The sequence below is a fragment of the Myotis nattereri genome (assembly GCF_964212035.1).
Source record: "Myotis nattereri genome assembly, chromosome: 15".
Classification (NCBI taxonomy): Eukaryota; Metazoa; Chordata; class Mammalia; order Chiroptera; family Vespertilionidae; genus Myotis; species Myotis nattereri.
The window spans coordinates 46443418-46454670 of NC_138090.1; the positions used below are offsets into that span (position 1 = coordinate 46443418).

General features: G+C 56.1%; 2 protein-coding genes across 2 annotated transcripts in view; one reads left to right on the top strand and one right to left on the bottom strand.

Moving 5' to 3' along the window:
* Positions 1 to 4124, bottom strand: part of SYMPK (symplekin scaffold protein) — a 40181-nt gene extending 36057 nt beyond the window's left edge. The window contains exon 1 of the mRNA XM_081107572.1: positions 4040 to 4124. The gene's annotated coding sequence lies outside the window, so the exon portion shown is untranslated. The remainder of the gene's footprint in view (positions 1 to 4039) is intronic.
* Positions 4125 to 5079: 955 nt separating this feature from the next.
* FOXA3 (forkhead box A3) lies at positions 5080 to 10628 on the top strand (the record flags this gene model as incomplete). Its single annotated transcript, XM_081108621.1, has 2 exons — positions 5080 to 5148; positions 9645 to 10628. 2 exons carry the CDS (start codon positions 5080 to 5082, stop codon positions 10626 to 10628), a joined length of 1053 nt encoding a protein of 350 aa, XP_080964747.1.
* Positions 10629 to 11253: the final 625 nt, after the last annotated feature.

Sequence of the window (11253 nt, forward strand, 5' to 3'; positions counted from 1 at the left end):
AGCCCGGCTGGTGTGACTCAGTGGTTGAGCGTTGACCTATGAACCGGGACTTCATGGTTCGATTCCCGGTCAGGGCACATGCCCGGGTTGCAGGCCCGATACCCGGTGTGGGGCGTGCAGGAGGCAGCCAATCAATGATTCTCTCTCACCATTAATGTTTCTCTTTCTCCCTCTCTGAAATCAATAAAAATATATTTTAAAAAAGATGCATTTTTTAAAAGGAACATATATACTGTACACAGGTATCTGCTGAATGAATGATTAGCCAATAGCATGCTTCCTAGTCTCCCTTCTGCCCGTCACCCCCACATCTTCGAGTCAAAGCCAACATCTTCACCAAGGCCTAGAAGACGTCCTAGGACAGAGGTGGGCAACCCCTGGCACGCGTGCCAAACATGGCACGCCAGTAACTTTTGCTGGCACGCGAAACCCTCTCTTAAAATCTTCCATTTACAATTTTTTTCTTAATATCGACTTTCTTATTTTTCAGATAAATTCAGTGTAGGTACATCTTAGATAAATAAATAATTTTACATAACACGTTATCTTAAAGACCACAGACATGGATTGACGAGAGAGGGGAAGAGCAATTTCCATAGTGTCGACAACGAACTATTGAGGACTTGGAATGCCATTCCAGAAAATTTTTTCTGTTTAAAAAACTTTGCAACAGCGTTACTCTCCATGTTTTCATCCACATACGCTTGTAAATCTTTGTTCTCAGTGATGAATTTTGTTAAGTCTCGTAATAGGAGTAGCCTGACGGATGAAAGTAGTAGCTCGTGCATATCTCTGAAGGTCACGAAATATAAACCTGATGTAAAATCTCTGTCATCAGTGATGCAGCAGCAAAAGTCCCACTGATAATATCAAATGGAGTCATAAAGTTTTCTGTCGGACTATCATTGTACATGTATACATTAAAAAATAAATAAATAAATAAATGTATTTTTCACCATATACTGTTTTTGTCGCTCAAATGAATTTTATTATTTCTTCAAGGTTCTTCACATCCATACACCGTAAGAGATATCAAGTAGGCGTAACATGTTCTCAAAACATTAGGGTTGGCACGCAGAAGAATTTTGAGTCAGAGATTTTGCTGGTTTTGGCAAGCACTCACAAAAGGCTGCCCACCCCTGTCCTAGGATCTGGCCCCTTCTACCTCTGCCTTCATTTCCCTCACCTCTCTCTGCTCTGGCCTCCTGTTGTCTCTTAAATATGCCCAGCAGGCCCCTTCTCAAAACCTTTGTGCTTCTCTTCCTTCTGCTTAGAATACTCCTCCTCTACAGAGACAGGCACAACTCCCGCCCTCCTCAAGCCTTCCAGGTTTCAGCTGAAAAATCTTGGCTGTGAGATATTTCAATTTCCTCTCCCTCCCCATCTGTGTTGCTTTATTTTTCTCCATGGCATTTATCATCAATGAACTTCCTATTAGTAAGCTCCCTGAGGGCAAAGATGTGTGTGTGTGTGTTTACATTGTTTCCCTACTATGGAACAGTGATTGACACCTAAGAAGTGTTCAGTAATTATCTGCCCAGTGAATGCCAAAGGGCTTCCCCAATCACTGGGCTTAGTGGTTGAGCATCGACCTATGAACCAGGAGGTCACAGTTCAATTCCCTGTCAGGGCACATGCCCGGGTTTCCAGCTCAATCCCCAGAGAGGCCGTGCAGGAGGAGCTGATCAATGATTCTCTTATCACTGATGTTTCTATCTCTTTCTCCCTCTCTCCCTCTCTAAAATAAATTTTAAAAAATTTAGAATGTTTGAAAAATACCCACTATATTTTTTTAACAAAATGATTATTTTTCTTTTCTTTTTAAAAATGCTTTTATTATTGCCAAAACCGGTTTGGCTCAGTGGATAGAGCATCGCCCTGCGGACTGAAGGGTCCCAGGTTCGATTCCGGTCAAGGGCATGTACCTGGGTTGCGGGCACATCCCCAGTAGGAGATGTGCAGGAGGCAGCTGATCGATGTTTCTCTCTCATCGATGTTTCTAACTCTCTATCTCTCTCCTTTCCTCTCTGTAAAAAATCAATAAAATATATTTTAAAAAAATGCTTTTATTGATTTTAGATGGAGAGATATAGAAACATCTACGAGTGAGAAACCTCAATCCGCTGCCTCCTGAAGGGTTGAGGCCTCTACCTGGGCATGTGCCCTGACTGGGAATTGAACCGGCGACCTCTTGGTGCATGGGACCACATTCAATCCACTCAGCTACACCGGCCAGGCTTAACCGCTATTGTGTATGAACTTATTTAACCTCACGCCAACTCTTCCAGGTAGGTACTATTTTTTAAAATTATTTTATTGATATTTAGAGCGAGAGGAAGGGAGAGGGAGAGAAATATTGATGTGAGAAACCAATCTGGTGCCTCCTGCAAACCCCCTACTGGGGGATTGAGCCAGAAACCCTAACAAGTGCCCTGACTAGGAACCAACCAGCAACCTCTCCATACCTGGAGCGACACTCAACCAATTGAGCCGGGAGGTCAAGTCCCCTGACCAAAGGCCCACGGTTTGCAAGATGCAGACCTAGGAGTAAGGCTGCAGAATCTACCCCCCTCACCACTGTGCTGCACTGCCTCTTTAAAAGGGACGGCTTCTCCCCTCCAGGTCTGTGAATGCCAGCCAAGGGGCACGGCCTCCCAACCACCAGCATACCCGTCGCCCATTCGAGCATAATGAGCCTTCTCATGATGAACCGTTCCACTCTTTTCACGATGATATGTTCAGATCCACCAATTTTTTTTTTAACCTGTCCTTCCTCTTCCACTTTCTGGTTTAGCCTTTATTTTTTAAAGTTTATATCCATATTTCCCCTTCTTTAATAAAAAGGGCGCATACAGTATAATAAACACCATCTTACTTTTCATTTGCCTTCGCTTAATATATGCTGGAGCCCTCTCTGTATCAGTGTGTAAAGACTTTCCTCGTTCCTTTTTACAGTTGCATAGTGTTTTATTATGTGGATTTTAAAAGTATATATATAAATTTTATTGATTTTTTTTTACGGAGAGGAAGGGAGAGGATAGAGAGTTAGAAACATCGATGAGGGAGAAACATCGATCAGCTGCCTCCTGCACATCTCCAACTGGGGATGTGCCTACAACCAAGGTACATGCCCTTGACCGGAATCGAACCTGGGACCCTTCAGTCCGCAGGCCAATGCTCTATCCACTGAGCCAAACCTGTTAGGGCTGGATTTCTTTTTTCCTGCCAGTCTTCCTATTAAAGAACACTGGGTGTGTGCGCAGTCTTTTGCCATTACCAGCAACCACTGTTTCCCCTTCCTTCCAGGTGCACCCCTCATGGAGTACCACTGCCCCACTCCCACCCGGGAGTGGGACAACTACCCTCACATACAGAACGGCCCCAAGGGTATCTTCCATTCATTCAACAAATACCAACTGGGCGTCTTCAGTGCGGCCAGCGTCGTGCTGGGAACACAGCAGTGACCATACATAACCCAGCCCCGGCCCCATGGAGCTCACGGTATTTGATTATTCAAACAGCCAAACAAATAAAGGTCCAAACCCAAATTAGATCACCTGTGACACAAAGCAAAGGAACTGGGACCTAGGAGAGCGTTCAATGGGCAGATTTCGGGACAGAGGACAGGAAAGGAGGACTCGGCAGAGGAAGTGACGTTGGCGCCGAGACCCGAAAGATGAATGGGAGTTAGCCCAGAATGGGTGGCAGGATGTTGCAGGCGGAGGGGCAGCACGTGCAAGACGCCCGAGGCCGGAAGGCGCAGGGCGCGTTTGAGGAACCAAAGGCCAGAGCGGCTATTCGAAGGGAGGCAGGAGCAGAGACAACGGAGGCAGAGCCGCGGCCGAGGGCGGACACGCCTCGGGGGCCACGTTGGAACTTTGCCCCGAGGGGAGCACGGGAGGGTCCAGAGCAGAAGAAATCGGGGTCCCAAACATCACTGCTGCCTTCTCTTCGGAGCGCCCCCAGCCCTCCGCCAGCGCCTTGCAGCCTCAGGGTCCCTCCTCCCTGGGCCCCGGGCCCCCACGCCCGCCCCGCTCACCGCAGCTCCGGCCTCCGTCCCGTGGCGCACCCTCAGCAGCACCCTTTCCCTGACGCCGCCACCGCCATCTTCCGCTCGCCGCCCCGCACGGCGCACGCGCGGCGCGCGCGGGGTCGCCGGGAAATGGAGTCCGCGCAGCAGGCCGAGCCCGCCCCGACCTCCAGCCGCGCGAGCGGCCTTCCCGCCCCCGCCCGGACGTCTCCGGGCTCTTCGTTTCCTGTCTTCGAACGTTGTGCCTTCTGGGAAATGTAGTCCCTCGGCAGAGGCGCGGGACGGGACGGGAGAGAGGATTCTGGGAAATGGAGTTCCGTGGCTCCGAGTCCCTGGACGGCCGGCGGTAGAGGGAGTGCGGAGAGTCTGGGTGGCGTCGCTCCGAGGTCTTGACGGCGGTTTGGGGCCCGAGGGGTGTGTGAGCTGAGGCCCCAATCGCCTCCACCTTTGGTCCCACCATTGGCACAGTTTGGAGCATTTCCAGCTGTCGGAAGCGTCCGTGTCCCAGCCCGTCCAATGGGCATGTGGTTTCGGGGTCTCTTACCCGTCCCGGTGGCGGTATCTGGCGCCCGGGAGTGCCCCGCGCTCTGAGGCCCCTTCCTCCCGGCGGTCATGCTGAGCCCCGGCTCTCCCCCCGCTCCCGTCTAGCAGCTGAAACCCGCCGGGGCAGAAGGGCCGGCGTCCCGCCCTCTCGGCCTCGGTGACCAGCGGTGCCTCCTACCAGTCGCGCCCTCGCGCTCCAGCCACGTCCAGCGCTCGGCCCGCGGGCTGCGGCTCCCGGCGCCTGAGGTCTGTCTCCTCGCAATCCCGCAGGGGGCGCCCCAGTCCGAGCGCGGGAGGGGAGCCCGGGGAGGGCGGGGGCAGCGGGGTGGGGGGGGCGTCCCGGCTATAAAGCTTGGCCGCCTCCCGCGGCGCCCGGGACGGCGGGGACCCTGGGCAGTCGGACGGGCGGGTGCCGGTCGGAACGCGGGCCGTGCGGGCTGAGGGATCCGGGGCGCTCGGTTCCCCCCGGGCCGGAGCGGGGGCAGGTGGGGGCGCAGGCCCGGGGGATGCTGGGCTCGGTGAAGATGGAGACGCACGACCTGGCGGAGTGGAGCTACTACCCGGAGGCGGGCGAGGTGTGTCGGCGGGGATGGCGGGGCGGGAAGCGGGGGCCGGGGATCGAGGTGCGGGCTTCCCTGGGGGCGAGCACCGGGGTGTGGGCTCCAAGGGGCGCCCCGACCGGGGCCGAGGAGCAGAGGAACTGCAGACTCGGAGGCCAGGTGCATGGGCGTCAGGGCCGGGGGGCCGGCGCCGGAGCGCGGTGTCCGCGGGCTCGTCGGGGCGAGGGGTCCATGGGGGCCAGGGAAGCGGAGGCGAGGGGCAGGTCCCGGCTTACACTCGAGGCCTGGGTGGGGGCGACCCCAAATGCAAGGGCGTCCCAGGAACAAACCAAAGCTAGGAGTCCGACCTCCAGGACAGCAGGAGAGGTAGGGGCAGAGCTGGGGAATTAGGAAGGGGATCAAAGTCGGGGTGCGGCGGGTGGACAGGAGCTAAGAGATGGAAGAAGGGGTCCCCATTCAGGGAAATCCGAGGTGGGAGCCCCGGGTTAGAATATAGTGTTAAAGATGGGGGTCCTGGGGGTAGAAATCAATTGGGGGTTCAGGGCGAGAGTGCGAGCTAAGGTAAGGTCAGAAATAAGGGTTAGGGCTGAGGAATAAGATGGAGATCGGTTTGGGGGAGTCGGAAACAACAGGTGGGTGAGAGTTGGGGTTCAGCTGGGTGAGGCCCAGATGGAGCCGGAGCTGGGCGCGGGAGAGCAGGAGAGGGGTCCATTCCCCGCCCCCATCTCTCCTCCTGACCCTTAGTCCTTCCAGCTGAACTTCACGGCTTCATTGTTCTTAGAGACCCTCAGCGGGGATCCTCCTTGGGGCTGGAGGGTTTCAGCTTTCACACCTCTCTCTATTCTCCAGTAATTGCTAATGTCCTCAGCAGCCCGTTTCTTGCTAGACCACCCTGGATTAGGGGGCAGGGGCCTGTCTTAACTCCCGCAGCAGATAGAATCCTTCCCCGTCTGACTCCCACTCCTCTTGCTGCAAGGACTCCTCCTTTGCTCACTCTACGGTCAGCATCGTGGAGGGGAAGGAGGTCCCAGCTGAGGGTTATGGGGGTCTGGACACTTCGCTTCCTCACCTGGAAGGGGGCTGTGGGCTTGAGGTCCGGGAGGGCGGCTGGAGCGGCTGAGCTCTCTGAGACAGACCTGGGCATCACAGGGGCCCCCACGTGCCTGAGTTATGGGTCTGGGGTTTGAAGTTGTCGGGTGGGACTCTTGGATCCCCAGGCCTTCGGGGCTTGGCCTGCTGCCCGGGAGGGGCCCGTCCTGGGGCTGTGGAGGTGTTAGGTGCACGTGGGGTGGTGGGGCAGGCTGACCAGGGAGGGGTTTGGAAGTGTGGAGAGGTGGAGACCCCGTGGTTGGAGGTGAAGGCTCCCAGGTAGCGGGGTGGGGGTGGGGGGGGGGGGGAGCCAGCTGAGCCCCCGGAGAGTTCAGAGTCTAGGAATATGATTTCAGGGAACCAACTAGAAATCAGTGTTTGCGTGGGCACGTCTTATGTAAATTGTGGGGGGTCTAGGATAGGACAGTTGTTGTTTGGGCCACAATCTGAAGTGGAGGGGACAATTGAGTGGAAATTGAGTCAGGAATTGAGGGACCGTCCAGAGATGATCCCCCCTTGTGGGGGGCATATTTTGGGAGAGTTGACATATGGGGCGCTGGAGACGGAAATGCTGTCTGAGGGTTCCCCAGCCTCCCCCTCAGCTGAGCCACCTCCTCCCCTTGGGTCCGGACTGTGGAGAGAGAAACATTTGCACTCACTCAGCAACTGAGAAGTGAGAGGTCCCCCACACTGCTTGCAGCCCTCCACAGGGTCTTGCTGGGGTGATATTTTCACCCCCAGGCTGGCTCCCTGCCTGGAAGGAAATTGTGCCCCCTGGCCTCCAATCCTCACAGGTCCCCCCGCCCCCCCAGCTTTTAGAGGCCGAAACCCTGAAGCCTCCTGGAGGGTGGGGGGCTGGCTGCCTGAGGTTCTGGCCAGGGACTGGGACTAGAAAGGAGGCTTCTGGTTTCACACTGCCTTCCTCTGCTCCCCGTCACACCCAACTCAAGACAATAAGGAAATGAAAGGGGAGAAATTTCACCCTCCTGGGGTGGGGGTGCATGTCCCCTGAGGGCTTCCCCCCACAACCTCAGCCCCGCCCTGGCAGGGAAATCCGGCTCAGACCCGGACACTGGGGGTTCATCCCAGCCCCAGGGCGTGGGAAAGCCTCTGGTGGATTAGGGCAGCTGGACTGCTGGAGGTCAGACCTCACAGAGGACTTCCGGGTGGGGTGGGTAGCCAGGCAAAGAGGGCCCTGGGGTCCCAGTCCATCTTCCTCTGTGTTACAAGAAAGTCTGGCTGAGTTGGAAAAGTGGGAGGGGGGATTGCAGAGGGATTGGGGAGCTCTCTGTAGATCCCCCGACTCAGTCAGTCTCACTCATCTCTTATTCTGGGGGGGCAAAGCCAGATAGTCAGGGGGGAACCAGCGCATGGGGAGGGGAGTAGCTATGGCTTCAGTTTCAATGTGAGACTTCTGGGGAGAGTAAAAGGGACGGATGGAAGGAGGCAGGTAGGTACAAAGGTGTGCTGAAGGGGAAAGACATGGGGGTGGCAGAGGAGTGTGGGGGAGAGAGAGACAGAGGGAGAGAGAGGGTGGGGGTGGGGAGAGAGACCGGGGTTAGAGAGTCCTGAGCAGAGAAAGGCAGAGGGGAAGACAGTGGGGAGGAGAGAGATGGGGAAGGGGAGGGCCAAGGAGCGTAGAGGTACTGCGACAGGGAGAGGGATAGACATATATACGGAGACAGAGAGACTCAGAGACCAGGAGAAAGGCGCTGCCTGGATGGACATGTGAAAGAGGAGAGAGTTTCCCACCGGAACTCAGAGCTGGGTGGGTTGCCACCTGTCCCTGACTCCCGGCGCGACCCTGGCGGTCCCTTTTCTCTCTGCACCTTGGGACCTGCAGACACAGTGACGGCCGAGAGTTGGCTCCTGCCAGAGCTAGAGCAGCACCCCCAATGCCAGGAGACCCCAGCAGGGTCAGGGAGGAGGGAGCAGGGTCAGGGAGGAGGGAGCAGGGTAGCCCAGCAGGTGGAGGAGAGAGGATGGGAGACGGTGGATGGAGGGAGTAAGTAGACACAGAAAGAGAGAAAGCACCATCCACCAGGCTTCCTGGTTCCCATATCTTGTTCACTTCCTGCTGGACTGTCAGCTCCAGGAGGGCAGGCCTTTCAGTCTGCGCGGTCACTGCTCTCATAGGAAGATCCAGAACACCGGTCTGGATTCAGAATCACACGTCTGTCTGCCCCTTCCCTGCTGTGTGACCCCGACAGCCTCTCAGGGACTCAGCTTGCTCAGCTGTAAAATGGGCATCATCATAGCACCTCCCCGTAGTGTGAAGGTGAAAGGGAAGCTTTCGGTGCAGGGCTGGGAGCCGTGCCTGGCACAGGGCAGGTGGCCAGGGAGTATTTGTGGAATGGATGGAAGACTGTGGAGAGTTACTTAAACGGAGCGATCAATGTCTACCGCATTTCACTAATGCACGTTTTTTCACCATTTGAACGTTTCTGAAAATGGAAAGGGTTTTACAGCCAGTGGTGTCTAGGGGTTATAATCGGCAGTGGGTTTTCCCCCATTCTTACTGATACTTAACATTGCAGCTTACAAATGGTCACGTCCTGGATTTGATGATGTATAGTAAGTAGATGATCTGAGGTTAATACATGTGATTTCGGATAGTCAAACGTTTTGACCTATTAAAACCTGGAATTTTATAACCTCAGAGATGGAGAGTACACATGTAGATCAGGTTATTGGGTAAATCAGCAGGTCTCACTTTGAGGGGTCTCCGGATCACTCATCACTCCTGGAAATGATTGAGGACCTCCAGCAGTTTTCATTGGTGTGGGCTATAGCTCTTAATGGTTTCCACATAAGAAATAAAAATGGAGAAAAATGTATTCTATAGTTCCAAAGCAGCAATAACTTTTAGTGGGAATAATGTCTTTTTATTAAAATGAGTATATTTCAAGACATCCCGTGAGAGGGGTGGCACCGCTGCGTTTTGGCAGATCCCGTGGTGTCTGCGCCGTAGGAAGCAGCTGTGTTCTCATAGCTGCTTCTGCATTCGGGCTGTTGCCACGTCATATGTCACGTGGCCTCTGGAACCCTCCACTGTGCGCATAAGAGAGAAAGAGTGAAGAAGGCTAGGGACACCTTTGCCTTAGATGACAATAGTTTTGACCTCGTAGACACCCTGAACCCTAAAAAGGCCTTGGACACTCCCCAGGGTGTCCTGGTCTCCACTTGGAGAACTCTGGAACATGAGCTCCAGGGTATTGGAACGTGGGGGGTGGGGGGTGGGGGGTGGGATCGGGGAGGGGTGTGTGAGGAGGGATGAGAGAAAGACTTCAAGAAACAGCCGTCTATGGGGAAAAGGATGGGCGGGGTCTCAAAGCCACCAGACAGACAGACAGATGGACACACAGTGAGTCCAGCGAGTGGGGACTCCCTGACCCTCCCTATCTCTCTTTCTCTCCATGCAGGTTTACTCTCCAGTGACCCCAGTGCCCACCATGGCCCCCCTCAACTCCTACATGACCCTGAACCCTCTGAGCTCTCCCTATTCTCCCGGGGGGCTCCCCGCCTCCCCACTGCCCTCAGGACCCCTGGCGCCCCCAGCCCCCACTGCGCCCCTGGGCCCCACCTTCCCAGGCCTGGGTGCCAGCAGTGGTGGAGGCAGCAGCTCGGGGTACGGGGGCCCAGGCCCAGGGCTGGTGCCCGGGAAAGAGATGCCCAAAGGGTACCGGCGGTCCCTGGCCCATGCCAAGCCGCCCTATTCCTACATCTCGCTCATCACCATGGCCATCCAGCAGGCGCCCGGCAAGATGCTGACCCTGAGCGAGATCTACCAGTGGATCATGGACCTCTTCCCGTACTACCGGGAGAACCAGCAGCGCTGGCAGAACTCCATCCGCCACTCGCTGTCCTTCAACGACTGCTTCGTCAAGGTGGCGCGCTCCCCGGACAAGCCGGGCAAGGGCTCCTACTGGGCCCTGCACCCCAGCTCAGGGAACATGTTTGAGAATGGCTGCTACCTGCGCCGCCAGAAGCGCTTCAAGCTGGAGGAGAAGGTGAAGAAAGCGGGCAGCGGGACCTCCGCCACCAGGAACAGTGCAGGGCCTGCCGCGTCCACCGCCGCCCCGGCCGCCCCGGCCACCTCTCCGCCGCAGCCCCAGCCTCCGCCCCCCGAGCCCGAGGCCCAGGGTGGGGAAGATGTGGGGGCTCTAGACTGTGGCTCACCCTCCTCCTCCACACCCTACTTCACTGGCCTGGAGCTCCCAGGGGAGCTGAAGCTGGATGCTCCCTACAACTTCAACCACCCTTTCTCCATCAACAACCTGATGTCGGAACAGACACCGGCGCCTCCCAAATTGGACGTGGGGTTTGGAGGCTACGGGGCAGAGGGTGGGGAGCCTGGGGTCTACTACCAGGGCCTCTATTCCCGCTCCCTGCTGAACGCATCCTAGCAGGGGCGTGCTCCCATGGCGGGTGGGGTATGGCTGTAGCTCCTACCATCAGGCTGTGCGGCCTGGTCCTCCTGGTGACACTTGGCCGGTCCCCCCCAATTGACATCTCGGTTGGTCTGTGACTCACTGTGGTGACTGCCGCTTCTGCGGGCATCATGTCAATCCATTGGGCACTGTGATAACTGCCTTGGACATCGTGGTGGGCCGTGGGGCGCTGTGAAGGCCTCCACGCAACTGACATTGTTGGTTGGCCCATTGGGTGCTCTGATGGCCACCCTGGGGATGACCTCGTGGTTGGCCCTTTGGACACTGTGATGGGCATCCCCGTGGCCGACCCTTTGGTTGCGACGGTGATGCTGTTTCAATTGCAATTTCTTTGGCCTGTTGGGCGCCATGATCACTTCTTTTTGGTGGACCTCTTGGCATAGCAGGTGCCAAGTTGGCCACCATCCCATGTAACACCTGTCTGGGCCCACTGGCTGCTCTGATGGCCACCGTCGTGGCTGGCTGACATATCGATGCACCCATGTGCGCCATGACGGCCGCCACAGCCCCTGTGTTGGCCCTGTCGTCACTGTCTCTTCGGGGTGAGTTGAGCGGGGGATGGAGATAGGAGCATGCCGTG